Here is a 27,395-nt window from a genome sequence, read left to right as displayed (position 1 = left end):
TTAAATTCAATCAACCCAGTCCAGTGGACGATATTTGCCAAACAGACCCATCCAGATGAGGCCCCTCCAAAAAGAATCCGTGGAAGTATCTTCATCCTGAATGAGAGCAGTGCTTTTATATGTGAACTGCAGCAGTGCTTCTAGAAAAGCTGTCACTCTGAGAGCAACACGTATAAGGCTCCTTGTATTTGTGCAGTTTTCTGCTAGTTCACTGTAATCCCTGCACCGGCACAGAGCATGTCCTCTTAAAGGCAATGATGTGGAGATGGGGTCAGGGCCACTGAGCAGAGAGGGGCTTTAATGAGGACTGAAGACCCTCAGATCAAGAGAACTAAATTAATTTGATTTAAAAGCTTGTTTTGCTTTGCAGAATATAACGGATGTTATACAATTTTGAAAACAATAGATATAAAGATTCAATTTATTTAATCCTGTGCTTTACTTGTCAAATCCTTTTCAAGGCTTAGTTTTCCTTCTTGCACATAAAGACACATAAAGACACAAACATGTCCAGCATGCGGCACACAGACAGGTAGGCATCTCTCCTCCGACATAGCAGCACTGGAAGCAGCTTTGCTCTGACGTTCGTCTGAAGCCCTACACTTAAAGACTGGACTGATTTGTGTTGGGCGGAGAGAACTGGGAAAGTTTACAGTCTGTCAATCACAGGCATTAGTGCGCAGGTTGTACTAGTTTCTGCTGAGCTGGCAATCTCTTTTATTCCGATAAATGGGAAAAGACAATATTCTCCTTGTGTTCTGCATTGCAGTATAGCTTTTTAAACTTGGAATATACAAATATTTGGCTAGGTGGTACCCAGTGTGAAAGGTTTGAGAACCACTCTAGCCAATTTGGCTTATGGTTGTTCTGCTGGGGCAACATGTAAGGAGCAGCCGGTGAGCGCAGTGCAGCGCCGGGGGACTTATCTCCAGATGTCGAGCCAGGCTAATGGTCAGAATCACTTGGCTGGAGGATTGACCTATTGTGCATGTTTGCTGCAAAAGCAGTCGGTGAGTGTAGACTATACACTGCAGGAGATCACTGGAGCTGAACAACTTAGGGAAGGCTAGAGACCCTTTGTGGTTATAGAGTTCCCCTTAAAGCCTTTATAGACAACAATGAGCTGTACCCCCTCTGCTCCTGTTATCCCAGTTGTCAGTCATCGAGACCTGCCAACTGCCTGGTGCTGCTCCGACACTACGCGCTTTTATACCCTGTGGCTTCTGTGGCTTGAAGTTTTGCCACAAGGACTCGCTGCCACCTCATCCTGAGCCTGCAGTACAGACCTCAGGAGGGTAAACCTGGCATAGACCAAGACCAGACTGTGGTCAGCTCTAAGCCTGTGCACCTCAGTTAGACCCTTGAGTCTGCACAGTGGATGCTCTCCGTGAATTAATAAACATAATCGCTAAAAGGGAAAATCTTAAAACTAAATTTAAAAGTTGGTGGAGGACACAGAAAGTGTGCACATGGGCAGATTATAGCAGATTCTGATCCATTCTTACGTTTCTTAACATAAGTTCTCATTAGTTTTTAATTCAGTGAGCAACAAACTAGCCAGTATTCACAGCCCAACATAATGTAGCTCTGTTTATGTGGGACACAACTGCTTGCTTTGGGTCTTAGATATACTGCACATGCTTACAATAAGATCCTAAGTGAAACAAACATTTATTATGAAGTCAGACTGAACTCAGATATATGCCTTTACAGGCTTTTAATTCCAACAATAACATTGATACAGTGCCTCAAAGTTTGGAATGGATGTTTGTGGCAAATCCTGCTTTCTGTCACTGTGCACTTGAAAAACTGCTCACAATGTTGGAAAATGTTCAGTGTGTCCATGAAAAAAAGGGGTTGATTAATAATTAAGACAAGATGAAACATAATTGATCTGACAATGGAGAAATAACCAAATCAACCAAATCAAAATCACCAGTTGTAATAAAATGTTCCATTGGAGTTGGAGCGAGTGTCAGTTTTTTAGACGTTTTGGACGGGAACTGTAATGATTTTACATGTTAATGGCTGTGACACATTCAAAAGAAAGTTTTCCATCACTGAGTGAGGTCTTCTCTGCAACCACCCACTAACGCCCAGTCCAACCTCACAACATCTGCCAACCACTCAGTGTCACCTCCCAGATCACTGCTCACAGACCATTAAGAGCATAATCCTCTGCGCACAATAAAGGTAAGAATCGGATAAGTAACAAAAAGGGAAAGAATATAGGAAGTCCAAGGAATTGATTGGGAATGAGAAAATACATGATTCATCACAAAATACATGACATAGACTAAAATGACAACACCCAACATATGAAATTAGACAAACGAACAGGCTGGACCAGAAACCACCATGTAAAACTTCATCATGTAGGCGACATCTGCATTTATTGGTATCAGAAAGATGCCTCCGAATGAAGGGCCTATAGAAAATATCAAGAAATATAAATATACAATTATTTTGAATCATAAACCACTTTGTTTGTGGCATGAAATATCACACGCTTCATGAGAGAACACATCTCCCTAATAATAGTAACCCTATTTAACTTTGATATAAAAGTAAGATAACACTTTTGGAAGACTTAGTTTCCAGTTCTTCAGAGGAGTCCCTGGAAGCTCATAGTTCACCACCACATGCCTTTAAAAGCCCAAATCTGCGCAAAAAAGTGGATTCAGTGTCATTTTCAGTCAGGTATTCACACTGTCATGATGTCAAAGGCAAACAAACGTTCTTGTTTTGAACGTGATCAGGTTGCTGCATGAGCAGGACCTCTCACTTTTGAAGTTCTTGAAAGATCCTGAGGGTTATGGAACAAAAAAGTCATGTGGCGGGAGAAAAAAAACAGTGCTGTGCCCAGCTGGAGATTGGCTATCAGACAATAATTTGTGATTGAAGGGCCACCGGCTCTGTGCAGATGATACAGAGAGCACCCCTCATGACTGAGGGTAACAGTCTGTGTGGTAATAGGACAACGCCACAGTTCACAAGGCCCGCAGGACAATAAAGGACTTCATCACTCTTTGGACCACCCTGTGTGTTCCCCCTGATCTACACCCAATTGAGAACCTTGGGGTGTTTTCCACGTTTTCACTGTCCTTTGGCATCACAGTGTGCGAGCAGCAGGGGGCGCCACTAGAATGAGAGAGCAACACCTGGCTCGTTTTGTAATTTGGCTTTAATGCACTCGGCGCCGATGCCCTGGTGCTGCTGGGCTCGAGCTGCCCACATTACAAAAGTATTCATTCAATATCGCGTGTGGAGCCGTGACTTTTCACGTCTGAGTGCGGATCAATTAGACATTCAAGTAGTGGTTAGAAGGTTGTGAGATCGAGATGGTGAAAGCCCGACTGGGCTGTGCCTTTATCTGGTTCAGTCGATAGACAGGACACTCACTGGTAAAACATAAATGCTGCTATATGTGGCCTACTGTCACAAGCAAATCTTTATCGAATATTTGATTTCATTTTGAGATGGTCATCGCCGATGCTTCTAATTCATGTTTTCATTTTCTTAAATCTTGAGCGGTTTTCCTTACGCTTTTTCGCCACCAGATGGCGCCGGCTCAAAGTCGCCTCCCAGCACTTTCATCTGCCCATCACTCATTACTGAGTTCATGTTTGGAGCTTTCATCCGTTTCCAGGGAGTTTCGGGTGTTTTTTGTGTGCATGGTCTTAACTTTAGACCAGCTGCAAACTTAGATTAAGTTTTTTTTGTCTCACTCATTACTTGTTGCATTATTGATCCAGCCACGCAAAATGTGACTGTTCCAGCTTCCAACTGGTCTTGATCGGGACCACCTATAGACTTAATTGGAAACATAACCATGGTTTTTTGAGGGAATACTTTAAATGTACCTCTTTATTTTAGTGTTTATAGTGCTTGACGGGCACCCTGTGGTTGGTACTAAAACATTGCCATCATGTGGCGGAAATATGCAGGTGCGGCAGAGAAACCAAAACACTCAACATCTACTTATCTAAAACAGCCCATTCCCCATCATTTGTATGAAATAAGCCACAAGAGCCTTATTCAGTTGGTTTGGTTCAATTTTCCGACATAGCTACAATGTAATACAATGGTTTGACACTAGTGTTTTCAGGATTGTGGGGACACGTTTGTGCCACCGCACATTTAGATTTGTGTCTAATATTACACCAGAGGTTTACACTGTTGCTGCCGCAGCTCTAGCCCAACTTCAAAGCACTTTTGGCGCCAATCTGCGCTTTTTGCCCAGGGACAAAGCAGTGTGACCAGCTCAGATCTGTGATTTAACCACTCCCTCATAAGACGCAACCAGGCGAGCGTCACCAACAGCTTAGAGACTCATTCTTAAGCATAAACAAGACTTAATTGTACAATTTTATTTCTGCACAAAACCATAAAATGTTTAGAAGAAGGTGTTTGGTCTCTTCGTGGTGAAACGTGGTTTGTGCTGACGACGCAAGACCCTGTGGGGCAGAGGGAACTTGATCTTGGAGTCCTGAAAGAAAATGTTTTTAATTTGCTGAGAATTTAGTCACGGAAAGAACAAACCAAGTAGATACTGTAGAGCTCCTTGTTCTTCTCTTATAATACAATAAAAATCACAAATCACATTGCCAATGTTAATAATGATTGTCACTTCTGCTAAAATCTGGACATTAGCATTGTATTTATATATTAATGTTAGGACGCTCCATCTGAGATGACTCGATCTGGAGTTGCCTGTTCTGAGTGTTCAGCTGTTTTTGAGCAGCAGTGACAAGCAGATTTTAGAAAAACTTAGAGCCATTACAATTGAGCTAAAGCAGTGGTGCTAAACTACCTTTGGGTCCAGGGTTGACTATATTCAACAAAATGTTAACTTAAAAACAATTCAAATCTAATACGCCTTATGGGCACCGTGTTGCATATTGTGAATTTCAACAAATCAGGTGTCGACTTGAACAAAATTGCGCAGAACTTAAACATGTTTGATTTATTTTCAATTGCAGATCCCAGAAGTGTCCAATAGAATAACTGCTTAAAAATGATAAATGTACAGTGAGTTTAACTCACATTTAAGATGCAAAATGAGCCCTTAACATTTATTGTCTCATAATCACTGTTCTGCTTTTTGTTGCCAGTTTCTAACCGCCAAGTTTTTAGATCAAAACTAAAAAGCTGGAAGAGGAATCTGGCCGGTACTTTAGCGGGCTTGTTTACTGGCACTGACAATAATAGACAGTCCAGAGAGAGACCCGCTGTCAGAAAAATGTAAAGATACTTACGTGGAACTGCTTAATGGCAGGTCGGCGGCATTTGTTGGCTGGAATAATCTGGACTTTCATAATCTGGATAGAGTGAGCACGAGCACGGTGACGAGCTCCCATATCCCGATCTAGGCACAGATAATGTGTGGAAAATAGTTTTGTTATAATGGGATATCAAAGGCTGTTAATGCATAATATTCACAACTTAAAATTTCCATTGGCTTCCATTATATTGTCAGTCCACACTAGGCTTAACAGAAAAGTGTTAAACCAAACCAAGATGAAATAAAAGGACAATGAGCATATCTGGATCAGAACTTACAGCACTGAGTGACTGCTCCAGACGTGGTCAGGTCCCTGTACTCTCTGTACATGTTGTGGGTGCCACTACGTGAGTCATACCGCAGCCAGATACCAAAGTTCTTGACCTTCAGTGGGGTTTTCTCATGAACCTGAAAAAAATGTCACAAAATTCAATTCAAATTCAAAAAAGTGCACATTACTCCTGACGGATGTTAAACTTACCAGTCCGCAGTAGACGGTCTCACCAGATGCCTTCTTCATTTTTCTCAGTTGGGAGACAAAGTACCAGAAGCGAGATTTGGCCACAACATGGTTTGGTGCAAAAATCCTCATGCGGTAAAGAGGAGGTGCAGGGTTCTTGGCAGAGGGCAGCAGACGCCCAATGACTTTATACTCCTTGAGCTGAACAGGGATACACAAAGAATAGTTTTCAATATTTGCATTTAAATGTTACCAATACTTGTAGTCAAAAACTTAAGATGTTGATCCTTGAATTCACTTTCAAAGGCACTGAGATAGCAACAGAGAAAGGCGACAAGGAACAATTTACTATTTGCACACCAGACAAAAATCACATCATTAATAGACATGACCTTTGGGTTTGGGTGCATATTAAATATGCAAGTTTTCAAAAACACTATGGGAGTATCGTTCTTCAACACGTCGCAAAAGAAGCTTGACCGCAAAATTTACAAAATCTGATTGTACCTTGTTCACTATGACAGCATCATCGCCGTGAGCAGTTTATGTACATGTCAAACATCATTGTTTCACTGCACAAGCTATTTCGGATCTACCAAAGAGAGTAAAGGCCCCTGTTTACCTTAATAAAACAGAGCCACCAATTTCAGACACCGAGTCCCATTACAAACCCTATCGTCCACATGGTACAGGCGACGCCATGTTGTAGCCACTACAGCACCGGGCCTAAATAGTAATTTTTAACTCTCCATTTATAATTTACCAACATAATACAAACGGGTGATGTTTGCGGAGTGCCTTATTGTGCTGTAGGTGAGGTACATGGTAGCTATGTTTGCGTTAAAAGCCAAAAGAAACGTTTTTACGTACTGTGCCAGACGCCTTCATGGTGCCTCGCGCTCACAGCCACGGTAAAAGAGGAAGTTAAAGGGCGGAGCGTCTTTACGTAAAATACTCACCGGAAGAGCTGTAGGCCACGTGGTCATTACCATATATCGTGTTTTACACATGGATCTATTATAATAAACGGTTTTACATGGTTTTGTGAGAAATTAATTCTGCAAATAAATAAATAATCCTTAATATAATAATAATAATAATAGTAAACAAATGTTTTTTACAGTCCACAGCACAGGTTTAAGATGAGTTTTATTTTAATTGATTTGTATATGTCTATATATATATACGTGTGTGCGTGTGTGCGTGTGTGCGTGTGTGTGTGTGTGTGTGTGTGTGTGTGTGTGTGTGTGTGTGTGTGTGTGTGTGTGTGTGTGTGTGTATATATGTATATACTGTATGTATGTATGTATGTATATGTATATGCTTGGATGTACGTATAGATGCACACAATACATCAAATCTGAATAGCTCAGTTCTTTTCATTTTTTAAGGAAAAACAAAACCTGGTTTCTAAAGCCTTTAAGGCATAGTTTATTTTTGTATACATGTTTTTTCTTCTTCTACTTTAGATTTATACTTCTGAGTATTACTTAAATTTTTTTAAATCTAATCTCCACAAAGCTATTTTTATTTAATGTAGAAGAACTAAGGTACCCCTCCTGGAACCGCCACCTTAACGTGGTGGAGGGGTTTGAGCACCCGAATGATCCTGGGGCTCTGTTGTCGGGGTTTGTGCCCCTGGTAGGGTCTCCCATGGCAACCAGGTCCTAGGTGACAGGTCAGACAAAGAACGGTTCAGAAGCCCCTTATGAGACCAACAGGCCTGGTTAGAATCGTGAGGCCATCCTTCTGTGGACCCACCACCTGCAGGAGGAGCTATAAGGGGCTGGAGCAATGAGTTATGGGCAACTTCAACAGCTGCCCCCACGACCCGGCAACGGATTAGTGGAATAAAATGGATGGATTGAAGAACTAAAGTAGACTTTATTTTCCTCAGAATAAATCCTTATTTCTATGGATAGATTAATAATATTTGTCACTTTTTAGAAGGGTTTGTTTAATTAATAAATACAGGAAAATGTACAGGCTACAGTTTTGGAAACAAAAACAACAAAGTGAACTAACATGCACAAACATGTCAAACGGGTACAAAAGCTCACACTGAAACAAAAGCTTTGTCATAATTATTAAAAAAGATTCTAGTAGCATTTACAGTGCACACTTTGATTTAGCTTATATAGAGTATCAAATAGTTAAAGCAGTGTTGGCTATCAAACTGTGTATACATTCAGCTGAAGGTACTAAACAATATCATCAAACAACACTGGAAGGTGCCCTGCTTACTGTGAAAATTCAATATCAACACTGAAGACTGATTTTGATCAAAGGACTCATCTCAGAGCCAACACGGTGCTGCATTAACATCTCAACTTCCCTCTGGTAATGAACAGGTAATATAATAACTGGTAATGAATGATGCTGCTTTTAAGGATTTTCAGTTGGTCAATATTTGCCCTGTGGTGAGGTGACCGTTATTGCCCTATTTTGTAATATAATTTTTACATCCAGTAAAGAGTTTGCATTAAATATACAGCTCAATCAAACAATTAACAATGATAGGAGCCAAGATTAATAATCAAATGCCTCATAACAGAAAATCTATATCGACTGAAAAGCTTGCTCATTTATCCAGTTACATAAAACAGTTTTATGAAGAAATTAGTTTATGCTTTGAATCTTTGGAAGCCTCGGCTGGTTATTTGACGCAAAGAGACGACACACTTCAAATAATGTAACAGTATTTCAATAATTGTACAATAGGTCTGAGATTTAAGGCTTGAGGAGCTCAAAAAGGGAGCTGATGTGATGATATCTTTGTGACTGATGTGATGACTTTGACACACCTCCATCTGCAAAGTGTAAACACTCAGACTTGATTTTTCCTTTTTGAGTCACCATCTATGTTGTTGGTTCTTTGCTAAAATAAACATAAAAAAGTCTATGCAAAACATTAATAAACAATACAAATCCTATAACCAGCACCGCTTTTTGGATCCTTTTGTTTCGTTTCCTCCAACTTTGATACAGTCCAACTGCAACGCTGTGGTTGGCACAGACCACATCCCTTTTAGTTAAATAATCTGAACAAAACCAAAGGACTAATCAACAGATAAATACATCACATCAATAGAGGATACACATTGAGGGAAACATATATTTATGCTTAGTAATGCATTTAAGTTAGGTGGGTGTTTTACCAGTTTAGACGTGGTTTACTCTTAGTTTAGTTCAATCGACTCTGTGCATAACTTCAAATCACAACGCCGCCCAAGAAGTGACTTCCTGTTTCCACCCAGCACACCAAAATAAAAGCACCATCTTATTCATTAGTTTAGCAGTTTATCAGTTCAACTTTCTTTCTGCATAACTATTAACAGACAAAACACTTAAAATGTGTGTATTTAATTATATTCTCGTAATTTTGCAAGTACCTCCTGAACTAATCAATGACACAAGCTGTGTGCTTTTATTTTGGCATGCTGGATCGAAACAGGAAGTCACTTCTCGGGCGGCGTTGTTAACACATTGAGTGCCAAAAATAGATGTCTAGACACCTTACATGTGATTTTGGTAGCTCTGTGATGACCAGAAGTGAAATAAATGATAAAAAACTTCACGATCTGGACATTTCATATAGATTATTGCGTTTCTTTTTCAGACTGGGGGGCGTGGTGTTGCGTAGCGAACAGCTGCAAAGCCGACACTCTCTCGCTCTCTGTGTTTGACAAAGCAGAGCGGCTTCCCATGGACGCAACAGTTGAGATTTGAATGTTTCTCTGAGTTTTTAAATGGTTAAAATCTGTCCACGGACGGTTGAGAAACATCCTGGTAAGTCTTCAATCCGAGAAATGCACATGAGATAATGAGTGAAAGCGATCAATAAACATGCAGTGTTTCAAAACGTGTCAACAATGTTGTCCTTGAAAATGGACTTGAAACAAATATATTTATATTTGCCTCTTCCCATAATGTTAGTGTCTGTCCAGAGAGGAGAGAGGAGAAGAGAGGAGGAGAGGAGTTAATCAGAAAGGAGGGTGTTGCATAAAACAAAAATTATCTCAAAATTTAGAAAACATTTTTTGTGATTTTGATCAAAATTAGCATCTATTTAGTTTAGATTTCTCAGGAACCGATGTGTCCATAGCTTTAACATAGAATACATTGTGGTGCTACACATATCATGAAAAATGGTCTGGATTGTTGGCACTCTACAGGTAAATCCCCAAAACAGCTTTGAAGATTTGAAGTTATGCACAGAGTCAATTGCGTTTAGACCAATTTAGTCCTGATTAGTAGTGGTCAAAGTACTTCATTACTTGAGTAAAAGTACAGATACCTCAGCCGAAAAGGTATTATATTTCTATTTAAATCTAAACAGAAAAGGACAAAGCCAAACAATAACATAAGATGGAACGTCAAATTGACGGGCAGATCAATGAATAAGATAAGAATAAGCCATAGGCATAGCCACTTGTTTTTCTGTTCTTATGGCATCAAAACCTCTATATACTTGAACATATAAACTTACAAAATAGCAGTATGAACTTTGTAATTCTGTTTTTGTGATGGCTGTAGAAATGGGTTTGAGCTTTCCTTTCCTCATAAAGTCTTCTTTCTCAGAGATGCTGAAAACTGACTAAAAATCATCTGCTGTGGTAGATCAAAACAGCAAAATAAGTCGCATAGTCTCAATGAGAAGTAAAGCAGCAGAATATTTACAAGTAAACTGACATTCTTCTATTCTGGTGATCAGAGTTCAGCCAGTTTCCCACCAGTCCATGTGCTCCTCCCCATAGTCGCTTCCACAGAGACAACCATCCCGTGCTCACAGCAGGAAATTAAAAGAAGGAAGAGGCACTTCTTGAATGGCTGGTTTTGATCGTCCTAGATGTCAGATGTTTGCAACTGTTCCTGTTGACTTCAGGTGGCGCTGTTGTCTCAATGGCCTACTGCAGGGAGGCACTTTGTAATGCTCTGAGTGGAACTATGCTATGACATCAAAATAGGCTTCTGCCGGACCTCCAGGATGTCTGTGGGACAAAAACACAAAATATGTAATCTTGTATAACAGGAATGGGCTGTTGAGTAACACAGGACCATGGTCAGGGGCTGTCACAAACTCCACAAGGAACAGTCCTCGATATTAGGGCCTGACTGATGGGGATTTTCAGGGTCCGGTACTGATATGAAGGGGGTTGACATAGACGACAGCCGATATTTTACACAAACACAAAAATCAGCAGATTCAAAAACATCCAAAACCAAAAAGTCTCTGTCTCTTGTGGTTCCAAAATTATACACCGCCATTGGCTTCCCGTCCGATACCATAAAGATTTAAAAATTATGTATCTATTTGTTTTTAAATGCCTTGCCCCACATTATCTGTACGGCTTCCCGGTGTTTGGTTATGACAAAAAAATAAATTGCGTCTGACAGACAATCATCAACACCAACTACAGAGAAGTAGAGGAGCGCACAGAGAATATTGTAATTAGCTGAAGCTGCGCTGGACAGAAGTTCACTTTACAGAGAGACTGGAGGAATAACCATACGAAAACACAATTTTTCATGAAATCATAAACTCTATGGACATAAACTAATACATAAACATAAAAAGTCCACTCTCCTTATGCTTTTGGCGTTTTATTAACACATCAGACTTATATTTGTGATTTTACAGATTAATTAAGGATGTGTTCATGAAGCAGGAAGTAATGGGACAATAACACACATACCGATACCTTACATAACTACGGCCTAATAAAGCGTGGGTTGGCATCTGGTTTGCCTGTATTGTTCTTTTATCTGTGCGGTGACCCGCTCTGGATCACCGCACAGGTGCATCCTGTGGGCCGTCTACAAAAGGACCAATAAAAAAGGGCAGGAGTCCTGGCAAAAAAAAAGTTTGGCTATAGTGTTGTCTAGAGGGAGCTGACACAGGCAGAGGCTGAGGGAGGGGCTGATTGAAACAGAATTTTTCTGGGAGAGGACGCCCAGACCAGCCTGACATCCAGAATGATGCCTCTCTGTATATTTTATACACAGGGATATCAGTCTGGAGAAGGAGCTCACTTTTGCCGCTGCTGCTGAACTCAAACAAGCCCATGCAATCAGAATCATTTATTTGTGGTCACGTGTTGTTCGTGAGCAGCGTCACTCTTGAGATGCAGAAGTCCGCTCAATCACAACGGCGGCGCCCGGGAGAGCCGAGAGCTTTTTTCTCATCTGCAGTTAATGCTTTTAAAGAACTACTGCACGAAGAATAACATCCCATACGTGGACAATTTCTTCACATTTTTTAACAGGCCTGGACTTTTCAAAAAGGACAGACTACACCCCAACGCCACCGGATCCCACCTGTTTTCACAGAACATTCAACTTACAATAGAATCTGCAGCATGAAGGTGTCCCTCCACACCCACCATACCGGATATTCCTGCTTTTATCGCACCCACCATAACGGATATTCCTGTCTTTATCAGCAGAGAGCGCACCAAAGGTAAGACCACTCGCACTGTTAATACTAATAGCCTCAGACCTCTCACCAAGGCACTGTCTTCTCATAGTTCCTTAAACACTCAGCCCCCTACCACAGTAAACATGGCCCTTTTAAATGTCCGCTCTCTGCCAAATAAGTCTTTTATTGTAAACGATTTGATTTTAGATAATAATCTTGATTGTTTGTTTTTAACTGAAACCTGGCTGTGTGCGGATGCAAATGCCGTTCTTGCCAAGGCCTCCCCACCTAATTTTAGCAGTGCCTTTTCGACCAGAAATGGAAAAAGGGGTGGTGGGACTGCCTCTATAGGCATAAACACTCTTGCCACCAAACCATTTTATTTGATCAATACTTGAGTTTCAAGCACCATGCAATAATTTTAAGTAACCCCTCGATTTTATTCGTCACTATCTATAGACCGCCCAAAAGATGTCCCCTCTTTATTAATGAATTCTCAGAGTTTCTATCAATTTTACATAGCTCTTTTAATATGATCATTCTAACTGGTGATTTTAACCTACACATAGACAACCTCTTAGACCCCATTTCAACCGAGTTTCTGAATGTTCTTCATTTTATGGACTTCAAATTCCTCCAGTGACTTTACCTGCTAACTGTGATTTTATTGTTGACAACTTTAACAGTAAACTACTCACTGCCCTCGATACAGTTGCACCATTCAAACTTAAAAAGATTAATCCTAGACCCCTTCCCCCTTGGAGAAACGGGGAGCTAAAACAACTTAAGAGAAATTGCAGGAAGGCCGAGAGGAGATGGAGGAAAAGCAAAATAACGATAAATTATCAAATATTCTGTGCTAAACAAAAGACCTACAATACAGCAATAAGAAATGCAAGAAACAAATTCTTTTCCACAATAATCACCAATCATAAAAATAACCCAAAAGTCTTATTCTCAACGATAGAAAATGTTTAAACCCTTATTTAAACAAAACTCCTTTTAACCCCACAGATGCCCTCTGTGAGGAGTTTGCAGACCACTTCAGAGGAAAGATAGACACTATCAGATGTAATATTTTATCTACCCAAAGTAACACGGTTCTAAATACATCTGATGGTCTATTTGTTCCAGAGGAAACACTAGACAGTTTTGTCCTGGTTAATGCTGAGATGCTTGATAAAGCTTTCTCCTCAGTGAGGCCCACCACATGTCTTTTGGGCCTGGTCCCAACCCCATTTTTAAAAACATTTTATGGATCTTTTAGACGAGCTTCTAAACATGATGAATTGCTCTCTTCAGACGGGGATCTTCCCGGCTGCGTTTAAAGGGGCGGTGGTGAGGCCCCTGTTGAAGAAGAGCAATTTGGACTGTAAAGATTTTAACAATTTCAGACCAGTATCCAACTTACCATTTTTAAGCAAAATCTTCTTTAAGAAAAACTTGTCTTTATCCAACTTAATGATTTTATTACTGCACATAATGTCCCTGAGAAATTCTAGTCCGGCTTTAGGGTAAACCACAGCACCGAGACCGCCCTCTTAAAGATTTGACTCACAGAAGGTCACAGTGTTGGTTCTTCTGGATCTGAGCGCTGCCTTTGATACACATCGGTTTAGAGTTAGGCTTAAATCCTGTAAAATGATGTAATATAAAGTTTTGACACAGTTTACACGAGAAACTAGCACTGGGAGCATGTACAGTCGCACTTCCAGTGCCGCTCAACAAAGCAGTGCATCTCCATTGTCTTACATTGACGCTCGATCATATCTTGGCTCCTCTGCTGAGGGCTGCCTGCTTGGGGAACTCGGAGCAAGTGTGGTAAAACTGGCTGAAACTGAGCTCATGTGTTTACGCTCAGTTAAGAAAGAAGTCAGAACATAAAACCTGCCTTTCTCGCTTCTGCTTTTAAACAAAATGTTTGAGTTCTTATATGAAGCTGTCTTCAAGTAGTCAAAAGCCATCGGACATTCGATAGCAGTAGTAAAGCACCACTGAGGCATCAAACTTTAGGCAGTCCAGAAACGACTTAGTTGTAGAAATAACCCAACATAAAGATTTGAATGGAATATGACCCAGTCACTGACCTGTAGTGATGCGATGCAGAGGCAGAGTGATGTAAGTCAGGTGGGAGTAGAGCAGGAAGTAGTCTTCGGTCCGATTCAGTTTGAGCCAAGAGCCGACAAGTGAGCGCCCCGTTCCCGAGAGAGATCGGGAGCGTAGGTTAGTGGCTGTGTGGATATCTAAAAAAAATGATAATACTGACAGTAAAAAATAAGCAGATAATCAATAGAGAAGATTAGTGGTACTCAACTGGTGGACCAGGAACAAAAGTAATAGGGCTTTGAAGTGGAAACTACTAACTATACTTGAATCAATGGACCACTATATTTTGATATAATAATTCAATACAAAATTCAAGTTAAACGTGCATAATGTTTACATTTCTTTTTCCTTCACAGTCTGAGATGGTGGGTTGCAAATACCCTGAGAAGTTATTCCTGCAGTGGATGATTTATATGTTTTTCATTCATCCAACCCTTAGGCTGCAAGCAGATGCCAAGAGTTTCCTACCCACAACACTTCCTCCTTCAGGTCTTATAGAAGAGTCTTTTAGTCGTTTTCCAGCCAGTCGGGAGATGTAGTCCCAATAGCGTATGCTAGGTCTTCCTCAGGGCCTCCTCCATGCCCGAAACACAGCCCCAGGAAGATAACTGGAGGGCATCTGAAACAGGTCCCCGATCTATTTCAGCTGGCTCCCTCCTGAAGGGAGGAGCAGTGACTTTACTCCGAGCTCCTGCCGAATAACTGAGCTCCTCACCCTGTTTCTAAGCCTGTCCCCAGCCATCTTTCAGAGGAAACTCATTTTAACACTTTTATGCGCAGTCTTGTCTTTTCGGGTATGACCCAAATCTCATGATCCCAGATGAGAGCGGGAATGTGCATGTTCTGAGTGTAAGTAGCAAAGAAGGCCAAGTGATCATCCTTCGAGAATGACTTAGGTTTTTAGGTCCACACCTTTAACAATAATCTTGATTTATCCTTATTTACTTAAAAGGAATAGACCACTGTTTTTACATACTGAGATATGTTCTTACCTTAGCTAAGACGAGTTCTTCCTTCTGTCACGTAGACACAGCACAGACGGCGTTAGCATTTAGCCTCTTTCTCTCCACTATAGCTCCAAACGAGGTGAAGATAGAAGTTACCAAGCTCTTCCACGTTTTCCCTATTTAAATATGGTTACGTGAAGTGTTACACTACAAAAGTATAATTACACAAAATTAAACAATGTGGATATACGTAACCATATTTAAATAGGGAAAACGTGGAAGAACTTGGGAGCTTCTATCTTCACCTCGTTTGGAGCTATAGAGGAGAGGAGAGGCTGAATGCTAACGCCGTCTGTGCTGTGTTTAAGTGACTGAAGGCATGTGTGAAGACCAGACAGGTACAAAAGAACTCATCTAAGCTCAGGTAAGAACATATCTCAGTATGTAAAAACGGTGGCCTATTCCTTTAAGGTCTAGAATGGAACTGACGATACCTTCATCATCCTCTTCCCTGAAAAATTCCTCGCTGTCATTGGCTGAATGCGACTTCTTCATCTCAGCGATTCTGTTTCGAGGCACCTTACGTCGTAATGAAGGTGAAAAAAAGGAGGGTCTGTTTCTTTCTGGGGTCGGAGGGGTGCTGAATGAGGTTACCTATAACAAAACATCCACATTTACAGTCATGAATTCTAATTTTCCACCACCATTTCATTGCCTCTTGATTTTTCTGCCTCCAAGATCCACACTGCTAAACTGCCCCTACGCTGCACAGATTTAGGTCATATGGCTTTTCCTTTTCAGCCCTTTCCATTTAACTGGGATAGCCAGTCAATCTGGATAATTACAGCCGAATGTTGTACAATTACTCAAGACTTAACTAGACTGCACGACCAAATCCAGTCCACATTCATTATTGATCATGACCTCATTTCAGTAGCAGGCTACAGACTAGAGCTCTGTGCTTCTTTATTTATTCTTTTTTCTGATGTATAAGTAGGTTTAAACAAAGCAAAAATGCGGATCTCTTACCCTTTCCTGCATCGGTGACATCGGGTCTTCTTCTGTGCCGTAAGGAGACGTGTCACCGGTCGGGACTCTGCTGACAGCCATCTCTGCATGCCCCTTTCCTTGTGGGCCTTTCATTCTCACAAACTCCATGTTGTTGTATTTATAGAAGCCAAATGACATCCGTTGGGCCATTTTAGCAGCAACACTCACCTACAGCATAGACAATACAATAATAAGTTTTGAGCTTTGATGAGATCCTTTAAAATAATATGTATTGGATAACAACAGGCCATTATCATAACATGTGGACCAAGCTAGGTCAATAAAATAAGAGGAAAGTTACCGTTATTTTATTCATCTATCAGAAGGTCAACCTATAGTTCGATAATTGATATGGACTCAAAGTGCAGACTCTCTTCTTATCAGCGACTCAAATGTAATGGGCCAGAAGCTAAAACACCGCCAAGAACTTGAACATGTTTCACCTTGTTTAAATCTATGCTCCTTTGTCACCCGTAGTTGTTTTAAACATGCAATAGAAATTCAGTGCTGCTGTGCCAGGCCTTACTGAGGTTCTGGATTAAAATCAAGTCATTTCACACTTTGTTACTACAGCACGTTTTAAAGACCTCCAGTAGCACAAAGTGCGTAAAAGATAGAATAAAACAAGGTGAAACAATGAAAAAGTACTGGGGTAGTTCCTCAATGGCCTCAATTTAGCTTCCTTCCCATTATTTTTGGGACCCTGAAAAAGATTGCGTCATTTTGCTGAGCTGTAATTCTTGAACCCTTCCTCAAATTATACGACTGTAGCTTGAAGAACGCTTAATAAAACGTACAAAACGTGGTCCCATTTTATGATCTTCATGCTCTTGAGGACGAAAAGAATATGTCCTCAGCTGTTGACAACAACAGAGCTTTTTAACATGTTTATAAACATTATGCCCTATATCGAGCATTTACAAACTGCAGTTCATGAGGTTTGTCAGTCCACAGTGGTCAGTAAGTTTAATAATAACCATCATCAATGAGGTGGTGCTTACATGTATTCTATACTGTGGGGTAAGTTAAACGGCTAGCTCGTAAAGGGAGCGAATAGTGGTAAACCAGAGGAGGAGAATAAATATTGATATGATCCAGTTCAAAAAACAAGTGGAAGTGTAGACTCACAAAAAAAAGTTGACAAAAATTCTTCAAAATACCTGACTTTTGCGTTGACTACTACTTTATATATGTATACGAGTTGATGATGTGTATAGTTTGTATATTCAGAGTTAGCTGCTTTATGTTTCATGTTGCTGAATGTACTAAAGATTCCTATAGTGAATGTACGTTCATTGACAATGGCAATAAAATCCATTCTGATGCTGATGCAGAGACCGATAGAGAGCAGTCAGTTGCACAGCAGTCTATTAGTAAATAGAAATGTGTTTTGGGGAAGATGAAGTTCTACAGCATTCTTCATGTGTGATATTGTGTGACTATGAGGACAACAGTTCCTACCCGGTTGTCGTAGACCTTTCTCAGTGCTTCATAGCGAATGGATCCCTGGAAGATAACTCCCTGGAAAGTGTTGCTCTTGTCGCTGGCGACCAGCTCCACACACACCATCTCTCCCTCGCCCACGGTCATATCACTGAAAACCTACAAGAGTGCAATACACTGGGGCTTTATAATTCATCGAAATCCAATTAAAAATATTACTATTACACTAATCGAAAAATACATAAATGAGAAAAAAAGAGACAGAAATCTGATCGGAAAATCCGATCATTACATTCATACATTTTATGTCTTGTCTTATATAATGTTTATGTTTCATGGTCTTCTGTGTTTCCATTGTTATGTTGACAGAAAATGAATAGTTTACATAAAGTGTGAGCAGCTATCCAAGTCTTATGAATTAACATCTGTGATACCCCAATAAATGTGATGAATATGTAAAAAATGTTTACTTCTTCAAAGTTGTCAATCATGAAGAAGATGTTTGGGTAACTCATCTTGGACTCTTCTCCTTTGCTATCCATGGCATGCTTGCTGGGAGAAGCAAAAACCTCCTGGAAATGAATGAAACCACATATATAAAGCTTTAACAAGCTTCCACAGCAAAGTGGAAAATAAAACAGTGTTTGTCATTGTACACACACCTGGCATTTCTTTTTGTGGATGTGGATGTCCCCTGCATCTGAGCGTGTGCACACTGCACATGTTACTATGTAATCCAACTGGAGATAAACAGAATTTGGTGATGATGCACAATATAACATTGATGCATTGTGTGCACTAGTCCATAAAATCTACTGTGTCATATCACCTTTTGCAGAATAAGGTTCAGGTACACGCTCTCTTCCCAGTCAATATCAGGATCCCCAAGGCCTGGCAGTTTCTTCGAGTCTCTTCTGTACACCTCAACCTCCACCTGGAACAAAGCACAACACAAAAATATCACAAGAAATTCATAATGGTAATTATTATAATTTTTTTCCACCACATCACAAATTTACCACAACTAATAACACAAATGTATTACAATTTGAACAAATAATCAACCACCTGATTTCATTACCTTTTTGCCCTCTGTGTTGTCCGTGTTGACATAGGACAGCTTCCTCCGAACGTAAAACAGCATGTCATCTTGTCGTGGAGCCCATTTCTCCATGAAGTATGTGGAGAACATCCATGTCCAAAAAACAATGCGGTCATCTTTGAAGCAACCTGCAGAATCACAGATTGGTTCTGTCAGATTGATCTGATCGGTTTTACAGAGAACAATATGGACACTCCAAAAAAGCACTAAATGCTACGAGGCATCACGTTTGCTCAAAGGAAAATTAACCAACACTTGTAATTGTTTCACACAGACAGACCACCGTCATAGTGGAGCTCTGAGGGTACCTGCCACCTAGCAACCACTGCCGAGCAACCGGGCCAGAGACGACATCATATATTTCAACATCTTGCTGTAGTGAAGCTGTTGCAGCTTTTTTCAGTTTATAAAAGTAATAGTCTAAATGATCAAAACTATTGATTTCCTTTTGAATAATGGAATTCAGCGCTATAAAATATACTATTGGCCGTCTGTTGCAAAAGGTCATTGGATTTGCCATGCAACAATAACTATAACAGTTTGTCTAGAGCTATATCCTAATCGAACCATAATACTATGAAGAATTGAGAGGGCCTTTCACTTGAATAGAATGTCTGCTGACGACACTGTCATGAAATCGAAGAGCGTGAGGGTAAACCAGCCTTTGAACCAGGAGAAGCAGCCTATACAGTTGCCCTTTTCATGTATCTCACTATCAAACATTGCATTGAGGGAGGCAGACAAGATGAAATTACTCTTGAAAATGACAACAAAAATGGCAACAAAGCAGACCAAATGCAACACTATTTGTTAAAACAGAGTTATCCTGCGTGAGTGATACTTACTTACACATCCTCTTTAAAAATAGGGAAGAGCGGGGAAGGTTTGGCCACATAAGACATTTCTTAGCTTTAGTGCCAAGGTTTTCAATATTTTGGCATAATACTGATGCACGCTCTCCAGAACCATGTGCAGAGACCTCTAAATGAGGCTTTAATATTCAACAGAAACTGAATAAATTAAATTTAAATGCAATGGCTCCCCTTGGACTGTCCTAGGCCACTAATCTGAATGCTTGACACACTAACATTTATCGATGACATGATGATATCTTACTGAATTTCTATTGTTTATCTGGTAAAAGTTACAATCTTGAAACATTCACATAGAAAACTATATTTTTTCAAGACAAAAACCCGTAAACTGTAGACCATAGAGTTCGTCATTACTGAGATGATTAAAGGAAACATATCAGACGGATCAGATCTGTCAGTACCGACATATAAAGGGGAACGGCATGAGAACAACAGTCTCTGGATTCATGAGTTCTAAGAAACATGTATACCAGGTGCCCAGGATGAAAGGCTTGGGACATCTCTGTCTTCTGTGTCAGACCAGTTTTTGCTCTGTTTTAGTTTTGCTCTGGTTTACTCGCTGTCATCTACTGTAGCTTCCATGAACGATTAGTGACATCACGCTCAGTTTAGCTTGGCCTTGTGTGAATGACCAAACGCTCCTCACAGGCAAACCCTCCCCGCTCTATTTATGATAGGGAGGTCTTAAAATGTAATTTGGATAAATGATATGATTTAAATTGTATGATATCCCCCAAAAGCTAATGAATTCTATAATGCATAAGCAGTGTTTCTTCCATCCTGTATACTCATGTTTAAAAATTGTTATAACATTTTATTTTAATGAGTAGAATTTGCGAAGTTCAGGTTATGTTTATTTGTACAATTTTCTACTCAAACAACAAAAGCGCATTGTAAGAATACTGTGAGTGAGTCACTTATCTTGCCTGAACCAGTGTCATGTCATGTGATAAACACTATACTGATGACATGGGGCACGTGTCACATGACTCCTATCTGTTCAATGTATGATTATGGAAGAACATCGTATGTAGCATATCACATGTCAATTACAGAAACATGTTGTGCATACTCAATCATCATCAAACGCTATCATCACATGTAAAATGACGGTGGCGCATACTAAAGTGTAGTACCTACTGTACAAGTCTCATTGTCAGAACAACTCAACTGGCGTCATGGCGACGCGTAAACAAGCAGCAACTTCCCTCTCTCTTGGTACAGCTGTACTGTTAGCTTTTTTCTTAATTTGTAGTTTCTAATGCTCCACATTCTTTAACTGGATGCTTTTGTACATCGGTGCTGTGTTTCTGTGGGGTACAGTGGATTTTTTTTTACTGCAGAGAGTCTGTACAAGCCGCAAAATTAAAGTTTTTTAGATGTAAAAAAGTATGATCTTCGGAAACACTGAAGAGGCATCAAGAGCCCCCCACACCTGCTGCACAGTGGAGGCGTCACAAGAGGCGCTACAGGAAACAAAAAGGACAAACAAGGAGGTACATCCAGGCAAGACTCGCAGCTATGCCTTCTATCCCAACCATTGTTCTGGTGAAAGACTGTTGTGGAGCAGAGGGAGCTGTGCAAGAGGAAGAGGAAGGAGGTGGTGGAGAAGCTGACCAGTGCGGGACACCACGCTCTAAAACAGGAACAAACCCAGGAGGCGGGGTACTCCAGTTTCCCCTACCTCCAGGTTGGCCCACAATGGTTGAGGCGCAGCGGCTCAGGACTAACCCAACACCTGAACATAATTTCGCTGTTTAACTTTACAATGACACAAGCACAAACAAGAGCTCTCCAGATGTCATGGTAGAGATCATAGGACACAACACCCCTCACAGTTCATCCTCGTTCAGAAACACTCACACTTTATTCACTGTGTGTTTCTAATCATTTGAAGTGTGTAGAAATACTGTGTTTCTGAAAAATCAAGAAACAAGGCATGTTTTTTTAATCACACTTCATCTCCATCTCTAAATGTAGCCTTACAGAGATGATGTGTGATGTCATAGCATGGAGGATAGCATTTCATCAACAGCATAACACAGCAAAATGAGTGGCAAATCGTCAATGTTTTTGCCACTCATTTTGCCAATGTTGGAATGTTCCATGTCTAAGTATTGATTGAAATGTGCTGTATAGTTTGAATATTGAGTGGCTATCTCTGCAATGTTATTCTTATGTTATTGTTTGATTTGTTCATTCATTAGGAGGTCCTATTTCTATTTAGATTTGACGAGATATAGAATCTGCACAACCGCCTTCCTTTCACCGTTTTGTGTTTTGATTAATCTATATTTCCGAAGTGACTCGTGGATTACAGTTGACCCGAGATGAAGTCTGTGTCTGGCAGGCCTGGGATCATGTTTTAAACAAATGTTATAAGATAGAGATGTTGTACGGGACAGTTGGGGACCAGGTTTGAGCTGAATCGAGTCCGTTTCGTGGTGTGGCGTTAAGGTTACAGGGACACAGGCTCACCGAGTCCGCTGAGCTCCTGCCTAATGTTGAGTCGGTTCCGCTCGTCGGCTATGGCCTTCAGCATCTGTCCCAGAGAGTGGTCCAGGTCGTCGTTGTCCTCATCAACAGCGGGCCCGACATCCTTGCACAAACCGGGGATAGACGCCATCTCCGAGCTGGGATCATGACAGTCCGAGCGAACACTGGCTGCAGAGCGGACCAGCGGGGAATAGAGTAGCCTAGCCTGGCCAGAAGAAGAAGCTCCCGGTCCGTGTCAGACAGTCAAAAGCTAGTGTCGGTTTCACGATGCACCGAGTGGGACTCAGGGCCCGCTCAAGGTTTTCGGCCGGAGAAAAGAGCAGACGGGGTGGCCACACGGGGAGACTGATCCCTCTGTTGTGTAGATCAGCTGGAAACACCCCTTGCACTTCCGGTAACAACACGAGGTTCTTAAAGAGATACAAAACCAGGAACACGTCGAACCTACCATGAACTACATGATCATGCGTGGCTGTGTGTATATTATGTAGATTTGGAAAACAGAAAAAGAAAAGAAAACTCATCTGATATTACATGTTTGGCAAGGCTTCTGTCGTGGACCAGAGACAGTTTGGCTTTACGCACACTCCGCCCCTCTCGACAGGCGAAAATAATACGGTGATGGAAATCAAGGGCACTTCTTTTTGTGAGACAAAGGATGACGTCAGTGTCTTGAGCGTGTAGTATGGGACAAATATATTCTAATTGTAGCATGATTAAGAGATTGGTTTTGTGCACACAATTGGAAACAGTTATTGCCCCTATGCCTAGACAGATCATTTAATCTAGTTATATTGGAATCTGAAAAGTGTTTTTATGCATAGTCAGACAAGCAAGAATGTCACTGAAATCTGTGTTTATTTCAACAGTTTCTGAAGTTTCAAAATGTCAAATAAACCCTCTGTCTCTGCCTCCGGATCTGGGAGTATAGTTGTGGAATGGACCAATAGGGTCATAGCGTGGGCGAGGTAAAAGGACTCGTGGAAGGGCTGGCCGCTGGTCATATACACCACCAATAATTCCTGGGACAACGGCTGGGAAATTAGGCACGATGCCAAAGATATCTCGAGGGCTTGGGTAAAGAGGGAGAGAACGATGATGTCTCAGTTGCTGACGTTCCTTGCAATTCTTGTAGTGCCCTTTGTAAAGCTAAAAAAGGTATATTATATACATTATACTTTTACAACATAATAAATATATTGTTCAGAATGAGATGCTTTCCACTCACCTCTCTCCAGTTAGTGTCTCTGGGTCGGTTCCTGGAATCAGGGTCTAGTGAGAAGAAAGCAATTGACACTTCAGTATTTTATTTATTTTAAATTCCAAACAAAATCATGGCATTATATTATTTCGTTTTATGATTATTTGCAGCAACAAGAGAGGAGAGACCCAGCTCGGAGCCACTCATAACTCTCAGCAAGTTTTTCTGATGGCTGCACTCCAGCCTTATGCACATTAAAATAGAGATCACTTTACGAATGGGGCAAAACATGCACAAATCCGCTACGCTTTACGTCCCAAAACATCTGAGAGGACTGGGGGGGCATTGAGTCCTCACTCCTCTTCCATTGCCGCCGCCTGCCGTACGCTGGCATTGAACAGTATTTGCGCTGCTGTTTTATGAATGCAGTTGACATAAAAACGACCCGTATTAAATGAGAACGATGAGGAAGAGTAGCAAAGCAAACATGTGCCAACACGGCCAGCGATCAGAGCTTATGGCACAATTACGCGGCGCCACGGATGGACCTACTTTTGTCTGTGGACCCCCCGACATTCCGTATCATCCTTATCCGCAGGACCTACCGCACACATCTGGCTGTCTCTGTGCAGAGTGTTGCATCGTGCTCTCTGCTCTAAAAACTCTTGTCATTTCCTCGTGTCCCCAACCCGTCAACCCTTCTTTTACTCTCCGGCTACAGAGTACAGACGGCTAACTTTATGTTCAGGCATCAGAACTTATACTTGCTGATCTGATGATTGTTTTACATTTTACCTAATTAATGAAAGGGAGTTCATGCACAATGCCTGTGAATAAAGTCTCCCCTGATCACTGCATTAATAAAACAAGGGCGCACGGTAGTTGTACTGTTGAGATACAGGACGTAGATGTTCAGCCGCAATGTGGGCTGACAACAGGGGCTTAACAAAAGGACATTGACAATTGAGAATGTCTGGCCGTTCCTGGTGCAACTCTATTAATCAATTTTAACAGCTTGGTTTGCTAAGTGGATGTCTACGCTGCCCAAACTTGCTTGATCCAATGTTTTAAAAGGGTTTAAAGCTCAGTACCTCTGAAATCTCGCAGAAAGAGATGCTTCCACAATGTGGAATCAGACGTGGTGTTATGAAAGTGCTTGCTGACTCCTGAAAGCCTTGTTAGAGAGTGCACATCCAGCAACCTCAGAACCCTGAGAAGAAGCTCCGGTGGAAGAACTGGCAGACCAAAGGCTACAGGCAAACCCATGGCTAAAAGGGCCAAACAAACAAAAATAATAAAGTATGAAAATAATATATGTAAATTGTGAAAATCATGAATTCACAGCTGCTGAGGGTACACCTTCCCGAGCTGCGGCGATCAGGGGATATGCCAGTTGGTCTTTGAAGATTCTGGACAGTCTCTTCAGGTCTTTGAAGGCCGCAGCTGCATGGTCACCTTAAACACGAGCACAAAATTAAAAGCATTAAGAGTAGACAGTGAATTTGGCATACTTGGCAATTGGCAATGAAAGAGTACAAATGAAACACATACAGACACACTTATTTGAGTTTACTTAACACATAATTCAAGACCAAATTCTGCCTACCTGGCCACTCATTGGTCACATAGATGGATGGATTCAAACACAATTTACCAACTGCATTTGCAGTTTCATTAGCTTTAAACGTTGCTATAAAGGCAAAGGGGACAAAAATATTAAATACAGAGATAAAGTGAAAGATTATTGAGTAATGTCACAAATATATAGTATAAAATTACCATTTATAACAAGTGTCGGGCCTGTACACACAGCTGCTAGAGTTACAAGGCTGTTTTCACAAAGAGCATGGGTGTACTTTAACTTGTAAAACCCAGATGCCCCCCGCCACCCAGCAGGCAAGCTCACTGAATTGGGCTCATATTCCTAGACAGATAGTCAAGACAAATGATGCATTTAATATTAATATAAGTGTTTAGCAAACACATTAGCTGTGTTCTTGTACTTCCAACAGCATGTCACACCTCATGAGTAAATCCTGTTTCAAGCATCAGCAGGTGTCCAACTACAATGACAGCATCACTGGGACTTGTGCAGTGGGCTCCAGGAAAGAGGAGCTCCAGAGACAAGGGCGCTTGACCATCCTCAGCCTCACTGCAGAGCATTGGTTCCCAACTGCCAGCTGTCTGTTCAGGGTCCGAGACCTCACTGTGCTGGCTTTCGTCACTGTATACTGAAGAGCTGCTGCAACTTGGCTGAATTAAGTAGTGAACGAACATAAACATTTAAACACATTATATTTTTTTGTTAAAATGAAATAGTTACAGTAGTTTTATTATTTTGAATCAACCATAATCGCAACAAATGCTCACTTCATTGTAGGACATTGCTGTCATATGCTGGGGCTGTATCTGAGCTGCACTGTTGGATGCTTTCTCAGTGGAAGCAGAAAATGAAGAATTGACGACATCAACTTCTTCAAGCAGTAGTACACAGATTAAATCTCCAGAGACAATGCTGCAGGATGATAGTGTCTGACCATTATCTGGAATAGACTCTTTTCCATTCAAGGATAAGCTGAACTCTGTATTTGCACTGGGGAAAATAAACAAAAACTTAAGAACTATCTCATGATGATGCAGTATCATTGAGGTTTTGCAAAGTGAAGTAAATGTTTAGTCTGACCTCAGACCCCGTGAAGGCAGCACAGTCTGTTTGATGTGATCAGCAAGGTCTGACAAAGTAGGGTCTTCTCCAGGTAGCTCAAAGCAGCTGGTCTGCTTGAGGAATCGAATCCGTAGCTTCATTCTACAAAGGAAAAGTTCCGTAGTAGTTTGCGTGCAAACAAATGGTAAATAGTCTCAACTTATATAGTGGGTTAACTAAGTGTCTTGCCCAAATTTGCATCTGCTGGAGCTGGGATTTGAACTCCAACCTTCCGATCATGAGACGACCCGCTCTATCAACTGCGCCACTTGTCGCCGCCCCATTTATAAAACATCAACGACACCCTGCCGCTGCTTCTACTGCACAGTACTACACAGTACTATACAGTACTACACTGACAGTACTACACAGCACTACACAGTTCAAAAACGATACCAGGGTAAACTTGTAGTGCATGAGAAACGTGTTGCATAACAACGTTAACGCGTAACGGTTAGATACCAAGAGTTTCGGTTTTGATCTCCAAATAAAACATCAACGAGCTAACGCTGCTATACATATAGACACCTGCAAAAATTATTGAACAATTGACGGTAAATTTACTTTGGGACGACAGGCCGACACTTACTTCTAGTATTCTAGCAGTGGCCTTGCGTGACAGTGTTGTTTTGTTTGAGCGAAGTTTACTTCTGCTGCTGTCATGATGAAAGTAGAAATTCTGAAAACAAAACACAACTTCTTCTTCTTTCGTTTATTAGCGCGTGGCAACCAACGGCTTAGGTGCACAGCGCCACCTACTGTGCCGTGTGTGTCTCGGGATAGTTACTTCAGGTTACATTCTAATTTTGTGAACTGTACAGTTTAGGAAAAATATAACAACAATATCCGCAACAACAACAACAAACTACACTTTCTGAAAAAGCTCTGTCCCTTAAAAATAAAGAAAAAACATCAATGCCCTAGTGACAACTTCCGCTTGCGACTTCGAGAGTAAACTGTTTTAGAATCACATTTTTCCCAATTTAATGAATCAACTCAGATAATAATCTGGGACCCGCCCATAGGACCCACCCCACCGCGAACGCGCATTTAAATTCCAAAGTTGTAACAGTCCAACCACTGAACAAATATGCTGCTAATATTTTCAAGGAGGACTACAACTACGGCAAGGCAGCAGGTCAATTAAAGGAAAGTATCTCTCTAAAAAGTATAGTTACATTATTTAGACAATTTGAATAGACCCACCCCGTGTACTTGTACATGTCATGATAATAACGTTTGTCCCTTTTTTGTTTTCTCCATTTTTTACACGTAGCCTAAATATTTGGAAAAGAGCTTCGCGTTTTTA

At 41.0% G+C, this 27,395-nt stretch overlaps 3 protein-coding genes across 3 annotated transcripts; all 3 read right to left on the bottom strand.

The window, feature by feature from the left end:
* Window positions 1-4,355: 4,355 nt before the first annotated feature.
* Window positions 4,356-6,697, bottom strand: rpl18a (ribosomal protein L18a). Its single transcript, XM_079582840.1, has 5 exons — window positions 6,615-6,697; window positions 5,766-5,945; window positions 5,563-5,692; window positions 5,259-5,368; window positions 4,356-4,489 (listed from the first exon to the last, which is right to left on the bottom strand). Exons 1-5 carry the CDS (start codon window positions 6,630-6,632, stop codon window positions 4,397-4,399), a joined length of 531 nt encoding a protein of 176 aa, XP_079438966.1. The 5' UTR covers window positions 6,633-6,697; the 3' UTR covers window positions 4,356-4,396.
* Window positions 6,698-10,161: 3,464 nt separating this feature from the next.
* Window positions 10,162-22,581, bottom strand: kiaa0930. Its single transcript, XM_079551661.1, has 10 exons — window positions 22,164-22,581; window positions 18,790-18,938; window positions 18,538-18,642; window positions 18,371-18,448; window positions 18,179-18,280; window positions 17,727-17,867; window positions 16,245-16,433; window positions 15,710-15,869; window positions 14,250-14,405; window positions 10,162-10,735 (listed from the first exon to the last, which is right to left on the bottom strand). The coding sequence occupies exons 1-10, from the start codon at window positions 22,309-22,311 to the stop codon at window positions 10,695-10,697; spliced, it is 1,269 nt and encodes a 422-aa protein (XP_079407787.1). The 5' UTR covers window positions 22,312-22,581; the 3' UTR covers window positions 10,162-10,694.
* Window positions 22,582-23,022: 441 nt separating this feature from the next.
* Window positions 23,023-26,801, bottom strand: fbxo7 (F-box protein 7). Its single transcript, XM_079551965.1, has 10 exons — window positions 26,676-26,801; window positions 26,066-26,188; window positions 25,753-25,975; window positions 25,405-25,635; window positions 25,162-25,306; window positions 24,989-25,072; window positions 24,742-24,837; window positions 24,474-24,650; window positions 23,410-23,453; window positions 23,023-23,330 (listed from the first exon to the last, which is right to left on the bottom strand). The coding sequence occupies exons 2-10, from the start codon at window positions 26,185-26,187 to the stop codon at window positions 23,070-23,072; spliced, it is 1,383 nt and encodes a 460-aa protein (XP_079408091.1). The 5' UTR covers window position 26,188; window positions 26,676-26,801; the 3' UTR covers window positions 23,023-23,069.
* Between the last annotated feature and the right edge of the window lie 594 nt (window positions 26,802-27,395).

The sequence above is a fragment of the Gobius niger genome, assembly GCF_951799975.1.
Source record: "Gobius niger genome assembly, chromosome: 2".
Classification (NCBI taxonomy): domain Eukaryota; kingdom Metazoa; phylum Chordata; class Actinopteri; order Gobiiformes; family Gobiidae; genus Gobius; species Gobius niger.
This window is presented reverse-complemented; position numbering and strand designations above follow the sequence as displayed.